Source organism: Mustela nivalis (genome assembly GCF_964662115.1).
Source record: "Mustela nivalis genome assembly, chromosome: 1".
Lineage (NCBI taxonomy): Eukaryota > Metazoa > Chordata > Mammalia > Carnivora > Mustelidae > Mustela > Mustela nivalis.
Window position 1 is genome coordinate 59,935,623 of NC_139020.1, and position 20,965 is coordinate 59,956,587.

Sequence of the window (20,965 nt, forward strand, 5' to 3'; positions counted from 1 at the left end):
TGTTCTGAGAAACCTTGTTTTTGGGTGATGCCGGAACAAGCTAATCTTCCACCTCCCCATGCCAGAAAATGGCTCTCCTGGAAAGCTACAAGACACTCCCCACCACAGGTATTCAAAGGTCATTCTGTGGAGAAAAGGGAGGGCTACATTTAGGGGTTCCTTTTCCCTGTCGTCACTCATGTGTGGATTTAACCCTGCGTTTCCCATTAATTTTATCAAACCCATGTAAGAAATCAGGGAGAGGAAGGATCTTTCGGGTTCCTTAGAATCTTTAGAAACTAAGGATGGTGGTTACATAGCCTGGCTCTTTGGGGATGGTTTCTATTTCCAGGATTCTATCTAGTAAAGGCACTTTGCCGTGATAGGTCTGGAAAATACTGGCCAACTTAGGAGCAAGTTGCTCTGAAGAGCTACGCTTTCAATTTTATTTATTTTTGACAGAAATCTTCCTGAAATGTAACATTAGAGATAATTGGCTATTCTGTCTTGAGTGCCCTGAGCTGCGGACTGGCCTTGTCTGGTGTGGAGGTTGACTAGGTGGTGGACAACACAATGATCTCAGAGTCAAATAAATGGTCCTGTTCAAATCTGGGCTCCGACCCTCGGCACGGAACTCTGACAGATCTCCAGATGCCTCTGAGGTATACGGTCCTTCTTACCTCACTGTGCTGGTGTTGACATAAATCCATATGAAATCACTTTGCAGACCACCAAGGGTGGTGTGGGAATACTTGCATGGTATTCTTATTATAAAACTATCCTCTCCACCCCCCCAACCCCAATTAAATGGTTCCATACGCATTTTTGAACTCTTGGGTCAATATAAAAAATAGCTTTCTCTTTCTTTGTTCTCAGTCTGTTGGCTGAAACTCTTCTTTCTCCTCAGTTTACTGCTTTGGTTTGCTGTTGGCTTAGAAACCAAACATTCAAGCTTGTGAAAGAGACTAAGGTAAATAAAAATATTGTTACCAACTGACCACATGAGGCATTCCTCTATAAGTAATGTCCATGGGCTTGTGACAACCCTTCGGATAAACAGAGCCTTGATTTTGTTGGTGTTGTTAGTTCTCAGCTTTGCCCTTGACAGGTGAGATGAAATGCATTAGGGTGTTTCCTTCTGTCCCACCTCATTACTGATTGCCTAGTGGAGGCACCCACCTTGGAGAAGAAAGTCCTTTTCTGTACTCTTCCACAACCCAGTATAAAGCTCAAAGCCTTTGAAACTCTCTAGGGTTATTGTTATTCAACATCTGGACTGTGTATCGGGGTAGGAAATCTATTTCTTAAAATGGAGTTAACTTCCAATTAAAATATGGGCCTTGACTGGGTTTCCATTTTTCCCATTATGAAGCAGAAGAGGTTTGAGGTGTCACAGTAATAACGGCAAGGAAAACAATCAGCATGCATTTGGTGCTCCGTCTGGGTCAGGCCCAGTGTTTGCACTTAATGTTCAGAATCTGTTTTGTGAAACTTTATCTCATCAGAAACCTTTTTCACTGTGTTTGTAAACTTAAAGGATATGTTTTGAAGGGCGGGATGGTAAGAAATGGCTGTTTTGTTCAGGAATTCCCTCCACAAATTTCTTAACCAAGGTCATTGGTCTTTGAACTCTCTTTCCCTTAGTTACTCACAAATGTGTTTGGCTTAGCTCCCTCTCCTCTAGACTCTCTTCTGATTTCTTTCCTTTCATTCTCACTGATGGGACAGTATGGTCAGTAGGATCACAGGTTTGAAGAGGAGTTCACGGGGCGCCTGGGTGGCTCAGTGGATTAAGCCGCTGCCTTCGGCTCAGGCCATGATCTCAGGGTCCTGGGATCTAGCCCTGCATCGGGCTCTCTGCTCAGTAGGGAGCCTGCTTCCCCCTCTGTCTCTGCCTGCCTCTCTGCCTACTTGTGATCTCTCTCTCTGTCAAATAAAATAAATAAAATCTTAAAAAAAAAAAAAAAAGAAGAGGAGTTCACTTTTGGGCAAATGGGCGAATCTGGGGAAGCCTCATTCCCAAATGATGCATTTAGGCTATGCATGGTGTTTATGTAGATACATTCTTTGGAAATGAGAGATTCCCCGAGAGAGACAGTCATGCAAGTTATTTTGAGTTGGAACAGCTGTAAGCATGCTTGAACTCGGGCTGGTCTTTGCCGTCCATGGGCCTTGAGTACACTTTATAGAGGCTACAGTGGGATGGTCAACTATCTTTTAAAATGTATTTCACCTGTCACCTTTAATGGGCAACTTGCCTTCTTAAGTTCCAGATGCTATTTTGGCTGCTAGAAAGTTGAAACTTTATGTTAAAATGCTCTCACTGCTTGAAAACTTTCACCTTCTTACAGTGTGTTTTTCCTCAGGCAAGGTCACTCTGAAGGCTTTTTGCTTTCACAACCTTCTAAACTGACTATAAATTGATTCTTCACAGTAGTTATCTTTCCCTTCGTAGCATACATCTGTATGTTGTTTGCACGCACGTAGTATTGGTTCAGCTGCTAATTATCTGTGTGACCCTGGGCTTTTCTAAGTCTCCCTGGGTCCATTTCCCCTTCTGAAAGTGAGGAGCTGGACCAAGCCCTTGCCGTAGCCCTTTGCAGACTTAGTGGCCTTCTGCCCATCCTGACCCACAACCCCTGAGGACCCTAGTCTACGCCTTGTCAGCACATGACCTGAGGGCAGACTGCTTCCATCACTCACTGCATTAGCAGTCCCACATTTTAAATAGGACAAAATACCCTGTTCCCTTCCCTGCCACAGAAAATGGTATGATAGTTAATGAGGAAAAATGTTTGCAAAGCACTTGGGAGCTCCTTAAAGGAAAACGCTCTCTATAATTATTAAGGTGCTGTGTTGGTAGAACATTGGTATTTCAAGAACTGTCTTACTAAATGGGGCTTATTTTCTGATTAATCAGGCAGCCACAGCTTTCATTTCTATATGTGTGCGGATTTGAAACAGTATCCCTCAGTAGAAATGTTAGTGTTTTTCTTCCTTGTTCTTTTCCTGCATATTGCTTATAGGGACCCTAAGAAGGCTTTCAACATTATACATGAGACAGAGGAGGTTTGTTAAGTGTTGCTTTCAATGTGGAGAAATGAAGAGTTAAGATGATTGGGAGTAGATGGCTTTTCAGGTCTGAGCCTCTGGCCAGGAATAGCAAGTTCTTGGATGTGTTAGGAAGAGACACAGAGTCCAAAGCAGATATGAGAATTATAACATAAGGGAATGGAGAAGCTCATATAAGCCCCTTCACTTTAAACTGCTCCGTTTTGGGCTATACAGATATGGGAGTAAGATATGAATTCCATTTCCTTGGCTGAGTGGCTGGGGTATGTTACTTAACCTCTATAAGCCTCAGTTTCCTTATCTGTAACTTGAGAATAATACAGAAGTACCTGACTTGTGAAGGCATTTTGAAAATTAAAAAGATAAAGCACTTACACAGAGTATGTGATCATTTGAAGGGAAAAAAAAAAATCAACCGTTCTTTTCAGTAGAAAGGAACTGATGATAAATGAAATCAGTTGAGCAATAACTTGCATTACATGGGGGAGGCCAACCCAGGATTTAAAAAAAAAACAACACAAAACTTTCAGCTTATCAATAAAGCAAGTGATTATATTGCAGCTATAGGATTCAGAGTTAAGGGTATTGTCTGCTCTCAATTACATATGCTAATCAAAGAAGTGATACCATGAATAAAACGTCAGTAAGTAGCTTTGACAGAGGGGTTCTGAGCAGGTGACAACTGAGTTCTGGAGCCCAAGAAACCACAAAGCAAGGGGAGAAACCGAGGGTGTGGCAGTGTCCTTTACGATTCCAGTGGTATGGGGGAGTGGCAAACACATATACTTTTCTCCAGTTTTTGATGCCTGTTCTCCAAAGAGCCTCTTTTAAACTCCTTCTTGTGGACCAGCACTGACACTCTACCAAGACTGACAAGTGAGGAAGAAAAAAAGGAAGAGACATCCTGTCAGGTTCATAGATACAGAGGATCTGCCCAAAGTTCAAGTAAAAGATACGCGACTGGGCCGAGACACCCCAATTCTAAATAGTCGCTTCTGTAGTGGGGGCTGAGCAAGAACCCGTTTATTCCGCTGATTCTTTCTCATTCTAACCAGGCTTCTCCTGGCTTGCAGAAAGAACAATGAATGCTGTTACTGGGATGTTTTTCGGAAGCGATGTGCCCACCCGTCTCTCCCATCCTCTTGGCCTCTCCATCATCTGCTCTAAGCACAACACCCTCCTCTTCAGATGAGTCTGCTGAGGGACCAGAAAACTAAGACGGGAGTTTGGGAAGAGGGCAGATGGCAGGGAAGGAAGAAGAGAGTATGGACAGGGGAAGGTGGTCTCTGGCGAAGAAAGCAGAAGGAGTGCCTGGATGGAGAACACCAAGGTGGGACCAGAAAATGGGAAAGGTTCAGCAGCAAGAATGGAAGGGCGCTCAGACAGTCACTCAGAGCTTTCACCGACTGAAGAGTCTGCTCTCTACCAGAGAGGTGCAGTTGAAGAGAGGCCTACACCCCTGAGATAAGACTAGGGGACTGCCTGCCAGCCTTCCTCCAGTCCTGAGGGTGCAATCCTGGTGACGAGCATGGACTGTGAGGCTGACTGGGGGGAGGGACTGCCTACTGGGGGACAGGCTGCATTTACAAAACATCTGTGGCTTCAGGGACAACTAACATATTTTGGTGTGAGGCAGAACTTCGAAGATCTCAGGAAACCTCATCAACGTTACTTAACTTTTCTTATACCTCTGTGAGACACTGATGTCCCCAGAAGATGGTCTCTCCAATAGAGAGGTCATCCAACAAGTCAGTAACAGATGAGAGGATAACTAGCCTAGCCAGATGATCCCCTCCTCCTGTTAAGGATTTCCTGATCTCTGGATTATTCTGCAAGATTTTTGGTGTTGTAACTATAATATACATGTTCTTAAATGCCTTTGATGATTTTACAGTATTTATGGGTTAAGTGCTTCCACAGAAATAATGTTATTTGATTCTTAGAGCACATAAAGTATTAAGATCTATATATTTTGTAGCAAAAACATTAAGGCTCAGGTTAACTGTAAAACTTATTTAAGGTCACTCTGAGAGTGATAAAACTGAGGTTTTCATACCAAATCATATACTTGTTCAGTGCTCCGCTGGCTTGATATAAGTAATAGCCCAAATTTTGGGTGAAGACCATCACATTATTTATTATCTTGATCCTAGTATTTTTACACTATTTCTGACATTGTTATGTTACTGCTCTTCCTATATCTTTTTATATCAAATTCATGGTTGAAATAGCTGAGCTTGTCAAAGTTATAGACAAAATTATCATCTATGCAGAGAACACTAATGGACCAAAACCAGTCACTAATAAATGGGCTATTGATAATACAATTCAGAAAAAGCCCAAACATCTACCATTGGTAGTGAAGAAAAGACAAGTAGAAATGCAAATACAATAAATTCTCTAGAAAATAAAAAAAGAAAAAAGGGAAATTAAAGTCTTGCTAGAAAATAATGCATTTATGTGTAAGTCCCATGAATTAAATTGCCTGGAAAGCGTGCCCACATTTCTGAACATTCGTTCACTTACTCAAAAAGTATTTGTTAAGCAACTACATATGCTACCCTGTATTCATATATAGATTTTATTTATTTATTCATTTATTTACTTATTTTTAATTTTTTTTTTGTTTGCTTTTTAGGTAGGCTCCATGCCCAGTGTGGAACTTGAACTTATGACCCTGAGATCAAGACCTGAGCTGAGATCAAGAGTCAGATGCTTAACCAACTGAGTCACTTAGGGACCCCCATATGCAGATTTTAAATCAGAAAGTCCTAAGATTGGGTCTTAAAAGAGAGTTCTACCTGGATAATACTGTGAGATAAAACACACAACACCCAGTTAAATCTTTCAGAAAAACAATGAATAATATTTTAGTTTAAGCATCCCACAAATACTGCATGGGACATACTTAGGCTAAAAATACACTTGTTGTTTATCCAAAATTTAAATTTGACTGGACCTCCTGTATTTTTGTTTGTTAAACTTGGGCAGCCTATACCTAGCCTAAATCCTCCAATGCCAGCCTGGTTATTTGATTCATTCGTTTATCAAATATTTATTGAATGTTTATTATGTAAGGTATTATGTTAGGTATATTGAAGAATAAGATCAACTGATCTATCTACCTACCTATCACTTATTTCTGGATCACAGAGTTCACATTATAATGGGAAGGTGTAGAGACAACCACATAATGGTAATACATGTCAGTACTTTAAAGTGCCAGCAGGCGAACATTTGCTGTGGTCCTTGTACAGTTTGAGAGACTTAACTCACCTCTTGTTCATGAGGTATTTGCCTCCATATTATAATTTATCCACAATAAAATCAAGCTGTTATTTCAACTGGTTTTCTTTTTCCAAATGCATAGGTTCTTACGAGTGGAATTTTCTAGAACAATGTTATGTAACCAAAGCTACCTGACGCCATCCTCGTCATGGCCTATAGCCTTCTAGGAAAATGAGTCCCAACATACTGCGAATCAGGGCTCACTGAAACAACAGATTGCTGGGCTCCCTCAGTGTTTCTGATTCAGGTCTGGATGGACCTGACAATTGGTACTGCTGTATGGGGATCACGCCATGAGAACCACTGCTTCAGGGTTATCTTTGAATTTTCCCTATTGCCTGCCTTTTGTATCGACATTGACTCCAAAGCTTGTCCTTCTCTGTCCTCTGTCTTTCCCTTCTGTTCCCATTCCTTTGACTTTTGTTTTTCCTCTTGAGGGGAGGGGACATAGAGGAGCCTGCTTGGTTCCATGACAGGATGGTTTGTGTTATTTGGTTTTCTCTGATTCTCTTTTAATTATTTTTTTAAGACTTTATTTATTAGAGAGAGAGAGAGCACGCGAGAGCAAGCGTGCAAGAGAAGGGGGAGGGGCAGAGGGAGAAGCAGACTCCCCACTGAGCAGGGAGCCAGCCCTATGGGGGCTCTATCCCAGAACCCTGGGATCATGACCTGAGTCGAAGACAGACGCTTAACCTACTGAGCCACCCACTGTGCCCTGATTCTCTTATTTTCAAATATGTCCTTTACTCTGGGTTTCGTACCTTACAACTTTCATGAAGCTGTACTAAAGTGAACTTGAGACATTCCTAGGAGAAATGGAGTACCACTGTGGCTTGTTTGGGAGTAGACAGAGTGGTCAGGTGAGGGATTTTTTTTCACTCTTAAAAAAGTCATTAAGAAGTGGAAAAAAATGCTGATGTTACGAAGGAAGTTCAGGGGAAACCCAGGAAGTATTATGTGGATTCAATGTTTGAATTCCATAGAGGAAGGAAATCTGTCAAGAGCTTATTATTCAGAGATATGAGATACAGCAAAGAAAGTCAATGTCTCTTGGATGGAGGGGGCTCAGGTACTAATGACGATGGGTTTTTTTAGACATTAACTAGTACTCTACATTTTATGAAAGCTCTTAAATACACCATACCTTTACAGCTACTCAAAAGGCAGGACAATTATTATTTCCATTATAAACACAAAGGAACTGAGGGTTTTAAAACTAAGTGACTTGCTTAAGGCCACACAGCCAATTAAAGGGACCAAAACTGAACCCAAATAATCGAATTCTGGTATAATTGTATTTCACTTATGTCCCCACTCCAAGTTTCAGTGTTATCATTATGGAATGTGCTTTAGAGCTAAGGGCTTTCTGGTTCTCTACTATGGAGCTTAGCTCCAAAGTCAATACAACAGATGATTTATTTGTTTCAAACACTTCCTTTCAATGAATATGTGGATCATTAACACAGAGCCCCCACAGAATTTTATTTGGAGTCCACGTCTCAGAATAGATTCTCTGCAGTTATGGATCGAAGTACTATTGATATGAAAGTTGGAGTAGCTGAAATGCAAATCCGGGTAGCATGCATAATAGCCATAATGCAGAGAACCAAATCCCTTTCCTTTTAGCTTTTAGCTTTCCTTTTAGCTTACCTTTCCTTTTAGGTCCAGCTACTCTTTCTTAGCAAGATTCTTTTAGATTAGATTGTAGCTAAGAATACTGAAGCCATCCCTACTCTTCCAAGTATCCCTAGTACATTCTAGAATCTTTTTAGACCGACATTTAGACTTTTTGCTCTGGATTTTTATAATTTCCACTGGGCTCTTGGGAAGTTGGGAGGCCCTGTTTTTTTGTTTTTTAATATCTTCCTAAGAAATTGGAGAGAACTTTGTTTTGAAATGGAGGCTGCAGTGAATCCAGGTCCTGAATCACTTCCACATGTTCAGGCTGTCTTGCCTTTTGAGAAATCTAGACCAATTATTCTTTAACTTTGTTAGGTTAGGGACTCCTGCAGCTAGACAAAAGTCTTGATAGACAGGTGGCCCTTCCAAACTGCCACTGCCAAATAATTCAGAGTAAATGGGAAAAATTTCACTTCTTTTAAATGAGGGGCCCAAGTGATATCTATGTATTATTAATTGTTCTCAAATGTGGCCATGTTATATACACCAATACAAAACCTTCATATTTTACTAGAGATCTGAAGGCCTACACTTTGAGCATAACTCAGATTTATAAAATGACTTTACTTGTAGCTCTTGCATCCATGATGTCTAAATGTACAAACCCAATGCTGGCTTTCTCATGGGCAAATCTAGTTATTTGGGTTAACCACAGAATCCTTTAGTGAATCCACTGGATGACTGTGTTTGTATAGCAAAAGACAATTTTTGATAGTGCACTGAAAATTTTATGTTGCAAAATTAAGGCTTATTTCAATATGTGATCTAATAGAATACGTGAATTTTATTTCTACCAGGTCTACTGGAAGAGATGCACAAGGGTGGGAGGTGGGGGGGAAGGAGAGTAGAAATGTTTATGGATCCAAGACCAGCAAAGTGAACTTCAGCTAATAAGACACTTTCACAGATGATCTCTTTTTCCTCCCTAACCTTTAATTTGATGGTTTATATGACAACTATTCAGAAGAAGAAATGACAGACTATGTGACAACACTCTGTAAACCATAAAGTGCCACATAACTAGATATACAACCATTTGATCAATTTACCAAGTAATGATGATACCTATACCACATAGAAAATTGCCCTTAATTGATCTCAGGTTATAAGTGCAGTCACATTTACCCTAAATTAACACTGACTTACTACCTGATTTTCTTCCTAAATTCAGTAGTGAGTTACTGTGTTGATGTGGAGTTGTGAAAACTGTCAACCGATTGTGAATCAACCGATTCACACAAAGACATACACAGATGGACTTAATGCTTTGACTTGAGTTGACTGCGAAGAAGGCAAAGTTCATTCTAAGTAACGTTCTGCTTTAGCTGTTCACCTCCATGTAGGGCACCTTGTCTCAGGGTCTGTTATTTTCCATCCCTTCTATTTCCGAACTTAAATTTATGTGCCTTATGTCCTATCTCCTAGATTCCTGCTAGCTGATCTGAGAAACAAGGTTGCTCAGAGGAACCAATTTATTTTCATGTGTTTTGATTCTAGTAAGTAAATTTCTCTGGCAACTCATTTGTCACTTAATAGGGGTGTTCTGGAACCAGAGGTATACCAGAAGAGGGACTCATGATAGGAATTTCAAATACAGTGACTATCACTGGGGTAGGTATTTTCAGATGTGAGAGAATCTATGTGAAATCGTACCACATATGTAGTCACTTCTATGGCAGAGCGCGTGTGAAGTTCTCACTCCTCTGCCTGTCCCATTACTGAGCTGAAAAAGGGCACTAGCTGGGCGGTCAGGAGATCTTAGTTCTAGAGTCATGGAGTCCAGAGATGAAACACCACCTCACCCAACTACTCACCTAATGATTGAGGCCCCTTTACAACATCACTATGAAAAACTCATCCATTCTCTCCTTGAACACTCCTAACTATAGAAACTCAGTCCCTTTGGAGGCTGTCTATCCCATCTTGGAGCAGCTAAGACTGTTTACAAACCTTTTCTTTTATTCAGTTGAAAGACTCTCCTTTATAGCTTCCAATCATTGGTCCAGTTCTACCTTTCGAAGCTAAACTGAACAAATTTAACGTCTCTCTCCTCCCAACCATTTAAATAAAGCGAACAGTGCTAATGTTAGCTACCATTTATAGAGTGCTGATTATGCACCAGGAATTGTTTTAAGAGTTTCATTTATTAATTCACTTAATCCTGAAAACGACACTCTGAGAAAGATATATTACTGTTATTCCCATTATAGAGACAATGAAACAAGTGTAGAAAGATTAAGCAATTTTCCCAAGCTGACAAAGTTCCACAGTGCCTAAGGCTGATTTCGGACCTAAGCAACGTAGCCTGTAGAGCTCCAGCCTTACTACATTATGCTGCCCCTGAAGCTCAAATACTTGGATGTTATATGATGCCCTGAGTTGTCTTTTTTGCAGGTTGAACAGCCCTCCGGCCTTCAACCATGATATGCCATGGCTTTGCATTTCTTCGTCATCCTAATTATACTCCTCTGAATATGTCCCAGTCTAGTGTCTTTTTAAAAGGTTTGCCCAGACTAGACTGTGGTCTCTAGATATTGAAAATAGAGAATAAGCAATAGTAAATAGAGTGAGTCTATTACTTCTCCATATCGGGGACCACAAATGCAGATTAAGTTTGCACCAGCCTTGTTGTGGCCTCTTTAAGCTGATGGTTCATACAGAACTTGCTACAGACGGAAACTCTCAACCCTGTTTTGCCTCTATGACTTCGGTCTATAAAATGAAGGGCCTGGAGTGAACAATGTCGAAGGATATTTCTAGCTCTAAACACCTAGAATTAAAGAATGTATTACAAAGTCCAATGTGCGTAAGGGATATTGTGCCTGCAAATTCGGTCAGACTTTTCTGCATTTGGCCCTTCTCCACAGGGATTCTGTGATTTTTGTGTTTTGGTGGCCAGATGCTTCATGCCTACAATGGGGGTGCTGCTGGGACTTCTAGAAGATGGCTGACAGTGGGGTCTCCTTCAAATCTGAAGGATGACTCCAAACTTTCCCTTGCACTTGCTGTCCTGCCCCTCCTTTCCTACAGCCCCCTCACACCCATGGCCTGTTTCTAGGCCTCCAGAGGGGCCTGCGCACTCACCTGTGTGTACGAACATGTGCTTGACGTAGTTCTGTTTGGCGGTGAAAGTCTTGTTGCAGAGAGTGCACTCATAAGGCTTTTTTTCGCCCTGCCCACTGGCTGTGCTGTGGCCTGCAGATGGGGCCAAGGGCTGTGGCGCTGGCAGCTGTGCAGTAAAGGTCGACAGGCCAGGCTGGGACACTGTCACAAACTGGGTCTGCTGGCCTGCCAGGGGCTGTGGCAGGCTGAAGAGGAAAGGCTTGGGGCCACTGCCCGCGGGCTGGGTAGTGAAGAGGGCCGGCAGGTAGGTGTTGCCGGCTGTGCCAATGACCTGTGTGTTGCTGGTCAAGGTCAGAGGCATCCTCAAGTTGCTGGTGAGGGTTTCTGTCTGGCGTAAGTAGAGCTGGGTACTTGGCAATGGCTGCCCGATAGACGTGTTGACGGAAGGCTGCTGCAGGACGCTCTTGTCGGAGCTGTTGCTGACAGTGATGACCGTGTTGTCCATCTCCACCTCGTTGCATCTTTCCGGGGAGGAGGCACCTGTCTCTAGCTGGTGCGGCTGTGGGCCGCCCTCGGCGGGAGCTTCCGTGGCTTGCTCGGCTTGCGCAGGTTCGGCCTGGCCATCCCGCGCCACGCCAGGCCCGAACTGCTGCTCCACCGAGTCAGGCTCGGTGCCGATGGAGGAACTGACGCCCGAGTCGAAGCTTTCGCCCTTGGGCTCACTCTCAGTGCCCTCCGCCTGGTCGGTGTCTTCCGTGCACTCCTCGGACTCGTTGCGCTCCAGGATCTGCACCCTTTGCTGCCCATAGTAGTCGTAATCGTCCTCCATCTCCTGCTTAATGTGGATGTTGCCCACCAGGGTCTGGATGCGCACTGGCCGGGGCTGCTTGCGGCAGTGCGTGGTCTCGGGGGTGGTGGACAGGTAGCGCTCCATTTGCTGCGAGCGCTCGTGGATGCGCGTGATCCAGCTGGGGTCCTCCATGTGGTGGTCACGGGGCAGGCCGAGCGCAGTCTCATGGTGGCTGACCACCGCACCGCTGTAGAAGGAGCGCTCCCCGCTGCCGTTCTGCATGGAGCATGCGTACAGCGCCGAGTAGATCCTGTCCACGCTGTGCTGCGGGTGGCTCTGCAGGTAGCCCGACTCGGTGTCGCTGCTCTGGCCCGATGTGCCCGACTCGGGAGTGCCCCGTGGCGTATCCTGGCCCGAGTCCTGGATCCCCGGGAACACATCGCCCACGTTCTGCGACACAATGCGCGTGCACTCATCGATGACTGTTTTGATCTGCAGGATGCTGGCGGCCGTGAGGATCTGCAGGGCTTCCGACTGCGAGACGCGCAGCACGCCGCTGTACATGAAGTCAATGAGCTTTTGCACCGACTGCACCGACACCACGGATGGGATCTCGATGTCGCTGTAGCCCAGCAGCAGCTTGTCCTGGAAGAAGGGGCTGCCGGCTGCCAGCACGCAGCGGTGTGCGCGCAGCATGCTCCCGTGGATGCGCACCGTCACGTCACAGAAGTGGCCACGGTTGCGCTGCTCGTTGAGGGTCTCGAGCACGGAATTGCTGAAGTTGTGAAGGTTGATGCTGTGAATGCGCTCGGTCATCCCCTTGCAACTGATGTCACCTGCGCGGTGGCAAGACAGACACAAGACAGGGTGTGTGGGTCAGAGCTAGCTGGCTGCATTCCTAACACCCAGGTCTCAGGTGGGTCACGCTCATGGCTCCTGGAAGCACCCCCACCCCCGACCTTGCAGGCACACGCGGGCTCTGTGGTGAGGTGGACATGCTTTGCACAAGGATTGGGCTGCGCGCGGATGATGGCCTACGGGAATGAGGCCTTGGATTTGGCTCCAACAAGATCCCAGCTATTTTGGGTATTGAATCCCTATTAATGCCCTAGAGCTTCAGCCAGGGTTGCCAGTTGAAGTAGGACAGCCTAATAAACAGATGGGTCATTTGCCTGCTCTTCCTACAACTTCAGCACGTAAGAACTGAGAAACAAATGGAAGACTGGTTCTCATGGAACGCTCTCTTTCTACTTTAGACAGGTCTTTTTCCTTCAGAAAAGCTTACATTTTCCCCAGTTTTTCAAAACTCCTGATTTTATTCATAGCAACAATATTCATAATTTAAAAAAAAGAAACTCCCTTCCTATTTATTACTTTAAATGTATATTTCTCAATCCACACCATGTTATGGAAAACCCCCTGGAAAATCCAGTGAAGACCAAGATATCCACCAAACAGCTGCCGCCATGTTTTCCACTTGCGGGACAGACTCTAGGACACAAACTGCTAGATAAAAGGGCGCTCACCCACTGCTTTCTGTATCTACACAGTCTTCTTGTCACCTCCCACAATCTGTTTGAGGACTTTCTAAATTGGTGATATGTAACATGGGTCGTGTTCTGCATTTCCTGAAGCTTAATGAGGAAGGAATGTTCAAAAGGTCAGACATGGCAGCACTGACCTGGGAGACTGTGATATTCTAGGTGATCATATTTAGTGTTCAAACTGGGCACTTCTGAGAGTGAAAGGGAGCAATGTTAATAATTAGGTGAGGACAGCAGGAGTAAACGGGGAACGGGCTGTGAGATCACCCTAGGCGATTCCGTATCCTGTGCACTTGCTACAGGGAAGTATCAAAGGGCTCCCAGTAGGAAGGCAACAGTCAGCTATGGGGAAGCTGTCCATAGCCTGACCCATCGTCACCCTTATACCCCGGGCTCTGAAGACAAGGGATAACAGTTACATTTGGAATGTACAGATTGAGAATTAAAATGAGTGGCTGTAACATGAAGGCTTAGGGCTTTCCTATTTTTCTGCCTCACTTCTCAAATGACTCTAAAAAATCCCTCTCTCCAAACGGTTCTTCATTTATAGTCCCCATTCTGGCCTTTGCAACTGAACAGTCAGCTTGAGAGAGGCAAAGTAAGTGGGCTTTCACAACCAGGCAGCCCAAACACTGATTGTTGGCCTATGGCTGCGATCCCCGTGTCTGGTGAAGGGTAGCCCCCCAGAGGTAGTGACCTGGGCAGATGGAAGGAATGACCACCTCCTCAGGCTCTTTCTCCTCTGCCCTCGAAGAGAGGTCCAGTTCAGGAAATTCTGAGCTCCACGACCTCTGCCTTGCTGCACTCGATCTCCTCATGCTGTCTGAGCTCAGTCAGTGTGAGCGCATCCTTTTATATACTCATTCATTTCCTTTGTTCCCATCTTTACATGCTGTTGGCCTCACATATATCCAGTTATCTTAATACATGCTTAGAGGCTCTATGTTCACTTTCAGTTATAGGATTTGCACTGATTTTTACATAAGAGAGTTCCTTCTTGTTCTGACTTCCATTAGGTCTGTGAAGTGCCGAAAATAATGCACTGGGCTCCAATTTCTATTTTTTTCACTGTTGTAAAAACAAACTGTCTTTGCCAGATTAAAGAATCATGGTGAATCCTCTCTGATTGTGCTAATACCAAGTACAGCCTCAGAGGAAGGCCCCAATAACCCAGGAATATGTTCAGGAATCAGTCAGCAGACCAAATTCTAAGTTCTTGCCGAGTACCCCCGTGCACAGAGAGCAGGATAACAATGAGCAAACATTCCTTTTTTTTTTTTTTAACGCTTACTGGGTATTATGAGATTATTTCATTTAATCGTCACAGCAACCCTTACCACGTGGGTAGTATTCTTATTTTTTTTAAAAATATTTTATTTACTTATTATTTGACAGAGAAAGAGAGAGAGCACAAGCAGGGGGAGCAGCAGAGGGAGAGGGAGGAGCAGGCTCCCCACTAAGCAGAGAGCCCGATGCGGGACTAGATCCCAGGACTCCGGGATCCCATTTTTCAAATGAGGAAACAGGCCATATATATGAAGAAGCTTGCTCAAAGTCACATAGGCAATGGGTAGCAGAACTGGCATTTGAACTTGGGCAGGCCTGACTCTCGAGTTTTCACTCTTAACTGCTTCACTGTATTGCATGCATTGCCCTAAATGAAGTCTGGCCCCTGGGTGTCCATACATCTACTGTAAGGCTGTGTGAAAGAGTCTGTTCAGTATGTTCTCCAGCTGCTTCTAGACCTACCCTTGAATTAGCATGGTGTTCATGTTTCTAGACCTTGGGACATAGTCTCAGTAAATCTAAAAGACATCTATTTTTTTTTTAAGTTTATAAATGAAACAACACAAGAGATAAAACAACTTGTCTTGACACTAAAACGTAGAGTTTTCTGGATATAGTTTTACTATCACTAAATTCTTTTATTTAAGTAAAACACTAAGCACTATAACTGGATGAGTCTGATAAAATAACCATCTCTGAGGAGGATGAATTTATTAAATGACTTTTTTCCCACACAGGTGAAAAAACTCTTTAAACACACATTTGCTCTTAGCACCAGTCACAGCAATATCACTAGATTTGTCATGTATGATGAAGAGTTGTCTTGTTTCTGATAATTATGGGAAGAAACTACAATAAATATCCTAATAATTAATACCCATGTAGCATTTCACAGTGTACAAAACTCTTTCACATAAAACAACTTGGTCTTTCCTTAAAACCATCCTATATGTTCTTAGGACATGTCTTATTATTATTATTTGATGTAAGAAAAGGTTGAGGCTATCAAATTGTTTATGTGACTTACCCTAAGTTTTACAGAGCTAGTAAGAGGCAGGATTGGGATTAGAACCCACACTCCTGGATGCTTTTTATTTTATTTTTTTTCACTCAATAACATTGTATCACTGAGGAATGGAACTCAGATTGCCTGAGGCTCTAAGGCCCTCGTAATCTTCAGGACATAGAAGAAAAGTTAAAAACACTGGGAGGGATGATGGAGGTTGCGTCAAAGAGGGAAGTGATCAACAGCAGAAGGTGTCCTCATACTATGCACACTCAGACACCCACGCACACACTCGCAGTCTCATGAGAAAAATTCAAAGTGCTTGTTTGACTGAACTGGCCGAGTCTATCTAACCAATCAGGTAACCCTATAGAGATAATCAGAAAAAACTGTGAAATGGTCTGAATTATGATTCCTGCAGTAATGTCTCCAACGTCACTAAAAACCACAGAGAAAAAACTCAAACTTGCACACGTGTACAACCCGACCCGGCAAACCTAGCTGGATTTTTACAGACACAATTTTTAAACATCTCCCTGAGTATGCTGGCCCCACACCGCAGTGAGCAGCCATGAAAGGCTGAATGGGCTTTGCTGATACGGGTACAGATGCGATGGAGGACCCTGCCTCTCCATTCAGGCACGCCTCGTTCCTCCCGCACACAATGCTGAAGCAATTCTTTCCCAGGCTTTCTTTTATATTTCACACTAATACAGTGGGAAAAAGTTTCTGCCACAGCAAGGCAATGTCCAGGCTTTTGTGAAGCAGGTCCTTTCATCCAATGGGCATTAATGTATAGATTCCAATGGAATAAATCTGAAATACTCTACTGTAGAAGATTTGTTCCCCATTGAAAACAAATCTTGATTAGATGGTTATTCAGGGACTGTATAGGAAGGAATGGTGTGAAAATGCTAACTCCATTCTTTCCTAGATTGGCACTGAATAGGCATTTGGGCTATTCAAAAAAAAAAAAAAAAAAAAAAAAAAGAAAAAAGAAAGAAAGAAAGAAAAAAAAAGAAAAAGAAAGAAAGAAAGAAAAGAAAACACCAACCACACTCTCAACTCCACAAAACCATACAACTTTACAAAGATTATGTATATTTGGGGATACCACATCACCCCAAAAATACCCCCACAGTGGTATGAACATAGAACCGATGGGATAAAATGAAAAGAGTGATAAAAATGATTCTCTGTGTGCTTAAAAATAATAACCAACCTTCTTTCCACTAGAGTAAAAATACAGAGTCAGCCTGAGATGGCATTCACTAGAAACACGCAAGGAATCCTACCACCGTGAGTGGTCCTGTATGCTGAATGACTGTGTTCTGTGAGCTAGCACAATAAGGACGGGGCTGCAGCAGGGTGAGGACTGAAGGGGAAATCGGCTCGTGGTGAAAGAGGTGATGGAGGGCCCGCTCTGCCTTGTAGGAACCCAGCTCCTGCCTGTCTCTTAAACCGCGGGTGTCCGGGGACAGGACTTAGCATGAGAATGAAAAACTGCTTGTGCGCGAGGGAAAATGAACAAGAAAGGAAACAGCAGGCAATACGATCTCCTTTAATTAGGTGTGAGATCCAGTCCTTTCTCAGCCTGGATATATAAAATGAGACCAGTGCAAGGGTGAGGTGCTACAGAGGCAGAATGGAATTTCAAGTTTCTGGGATTCGGGAGGGAACACAAGCTCTCAAATTAAAACCCACATGAATTTCGGTCAAGTCCACATGTCTAAGTCAAATGGCAGGGCCGGAAAGCCCTTGAGCTTTCAATCTGGGCCACCAGGCTCACATGAGGTAAGTGGGTCAGCTCATGAACTAGGGCTGGGGTGGCCAGGCCTCCACAGCCCAGTGTCTCACATCACACTCTATTCCACATTGCACGTTGGTACCTTTACCGTGTTGAGGTTGCCTTTTCATATATGAGGTGATTAGTGGTGGTCCTAAGCAACTTACCAAGTCGGTCATGCTAGGGAAAGACCCATCCCTCTCCTGAGAAAGCAGGATGCATGTGGTAACTCAGATTCCTTCCTCCCCAAATCTACATCTGTTACCACTGCCAGGGTGAAGACCTCAGTCACGTCCATGTCATCTCTGTGCTGGGTTGGGGGGCAACCACTGAGCCTCTGCGTGGCAGGAGGCTAGACCTCGCTCGCTCACCGTCTAAAGCACATGGGCCTACACAGGCTTTCTATCTTGCCGGCATCATCACAATCTCTGTGAGACAAGGAAAAGTGAAGGACTCCATAAAAACCTGCTTTTTGTTCCCTTTCCTGCTTCTATCCTTGCTAGGACCTGCACCCCTCCACTACACATGCCTTCATGTATGTCCCCTTTATAAGGGGCAAGGAGTTAATGATTTCTTTGGAGTCTCCCAGCACAACAGATAGCATCTAAGGAGTGACCAGGTGAGGCCATCATGTGCGTATTCCAGACCACTGACGCTAGACGTCTCGACACCAAGACCCCCTGGCTCCAGGAGTAACTGACTTATGGTGGACACCAGGACTCTGTCTTTGTTCTGACCCATTCCTGGATGCCTGAGAGGACACGCGCATCAGACCACAGTCGTCAGTAAAAACCCCCAGACCTCAAGCAATGGTGAGACTCTTTCCTTTTCTAAGTCTCCCAGACTTACCTGCACTCTCTCTATACCTTCAGTTAACTCTGCTTTCACCTCCTGCTGGCTTGCATTTGATTTCTATCCTGAGCATAGCCAGGGACCCTCTAGGCTGATCCTATGTGTCTGTCTCTGGACCCACAAACCCGCCCGAGGCATCATTTGGAAGGTGGCTGCAGGCACTGGGAAAATCACGTAAACAAGTGGAAGGTGGCAGGCAGGACAAGACTTCCTCTTACACCTAGTATAGCACAGCTCTCATTGCCACCGGAGATGGACCATGGGAGGGTCATCAACCTGCAGGAAGGAGAGCTGTACTGTCTTACGCACCCACTCCTGGGTGTAAAGGGGATGTTTGGGCTGTCTCCCTGTGGTTAGACTTGACCTCTATTGTCTAAGCCCAAGGTACAGGAACCATTAAAGGCTGTTTTCATTTTTCCCCTTCTTTTCTTCCTAACCATTGGTAACAGAATTGTTCTCATAAAACATAATTGTTCAACTTTCAAGAAATTTGACTTTCAAACATATTTTCTGGAAGATACCACCTAGGAATGTTGGGAACGGTCTGTATATACTTTTGTAGTCACTGCTTATTATTTTAGGTGGACAGAAATAGTCAACTACCTAACTTGCTTCAAGTGTTTACAACACCATTCTATTTATGATCTCAGTACTATAGTTGGATATGTCTTTCCTACTCCTTGAACTTTCGTTCATACGTCTAAGGAATTTCCATTCATTTTGGAGTACAGTTTAAATATTGGAAGATCCTTAGGAAGTGTATGTGTGGGCTTTAGGGGTAACCCAATTTTTTCATGAATGGGCATGTTCCTACTTTCACAGGAATAAGGTCAGTGGCTTTCTTTAGAATCTCAAAGAGGTGTGTGTTCCTCCTCAAATTAAGACCTGCGAATCGAGAATCCAGTATCTCTCCTTGGGCTGCTCTCAACTACTCTGAGTAATCACAGCCTCTGAAACCGATGCTGCTTTCATCTGATGAAGCCCTCGGGCAGGCTGGGGCATCCCCTTTACTTAAGTTATGTGATCAACTCAACAGTCTTCGGCCAAGATGACAGCAGTTGCCTCTCTGAAGAGAATGACTTAAACATAAAAAGAGGATTGAAGGGGAAGAGAGGAAACAGAGAACAGGAATGAGAAAGTACTAATGCTAGCTGAGATCTGGAGGAAGGTCGCAGAGCTAGACAGTTTGACAGTTGCTGGGGCCAAACACAGTATTTAAGCAGGTGGATCCCTTTCAAGGGTTAACACAAATTCACGGATGAACTAGGAAACATCCTTTAATGGTTTTTCACTGTGAAAAATGAGGTACTGTGGTATGAATAAGCATAAACTTAACCTGCACTTTTCTTCTTCTTTTCTTTTTTTTAAGCTAATCTAGCCAACAAGTTAGACTTCACCTGTAAGTCTGTAGTATTTCAAACTGATGGTCAGCTTTTCTGTCTTTGTTTTTCTCTTTCCCTCTCTTCTTTCCTCCCTACCCTCTCGCCTCTTCCTCCCTCTCCCTTCCTTCCCATCCTCCCTCCCTCCTTCTTTCCTTCTGCTGCACCATTAAGTTTTCCTCAACTTCAAGTATGGGGAACATGGGGGCAAAACTGTGAAGTAAGAACACATTGGCCCTGTGATCTTCAGGCCTATCCCCAAATCTGGACCAAGCCTCCATTCCTTCCTCTCTCTTCCCTCTACCAAAAAGTAAGAGTTTTACATTTTGTCTGCAGGATAGGAAGAGACTGATAATACTAGTGGGACTTTCAGGGCCAAAGGAAAAGTCCCAGGGAAGCCCTTTTACTTGGCTCTGAAGGCTTTCACAGTTTCCCTCAGACAGCCCAGGCCTTTGGTGTGCTTGACTCCGCATTTATGCTGTTGTTACCTCCTAGAAGGGACTGAGAAATGCCTGATTATGCATCTAACATTACAAATATAATGGATTGATACATGAAGCTGTTTGGGTCATTTGAATTTTCACCAACTTATGAGTGAAACATTTACTGAGAATACCCTTGTGTAAATGGATCCATAAGGCCATAGGTGATCTGAAATCTCAAACAGCGGAAGAAATTCATCCATAAGGACCTTTGATATTTGAAACATACATTAATCAATCAGCTTCTCTCAGACCTCAGTGCCCAGGAAAAGTTGATTCTACTTTTATCTTTGTGGACCCTGTGAAAATCATACCTGTAGCTCAGAATCAAAATTCAGGTTGCATTTTCATATTTCACAATGATACGGGACCTCATGGTATGCTTTTCTAAGTAAAATTTACACCCAGCCTCATTTGAGTGTCAATTCCTTATTTTACTTGAGCACTGATTTCTTTTTTATAGTTATGTAAAAGTATATTTTCCTCCATATTTGCTAATGTACTGAGTATCCTTTTAAGCTAACTGAAATCCTTTTAGTTATCAGGTGAGGATATAATCAAACAATCAGGAAGTAATTGAACATCAACGTTATGGAACCCATTCTAAATGTAAGTTAAAACTTCGGCTTCAGGTTATTATCAAGCTACACACTTTATGAATTTCTATACTTTAAGCATCTGATTCCAGTGGCATAGAACACTGAATGTTCAAACACCTTCTTTATTCTCTTGTAGTACAGCTTGTGAAAGCTAAGTT

At 43.5% G+C, this 20,965-nt stretch overlaps 1 protein-coding gene across 13 annotated transcripts in view; it reads right to left on the minus strand.

Annotated features, from left to right (window-relative positions):
- The window catches only part of ZBTB20 (zinc finger and BTB domain containing 20), a 305,100-nt gene that overhangs the window by 24,964 nt on the left and 259,171 nt on the right, over nucleotides 1-20,965 (minus strand). For all 13 annotated transcript variants that reach the window (XM_082741176.1, XM_082741169.1, XM_082741164.1 and 10 more), the window contains one exon: nucleotides 11,104-12,708. In XM_082741176.1, the coding sequence (XP_082597302.1) occupies nucleotides 11,104-12,708 (1,605 nt within the window). The remainder of the gene's footprint in view (nucleotides 1-11,103; nucleotides 12,709-20,965) is intronic.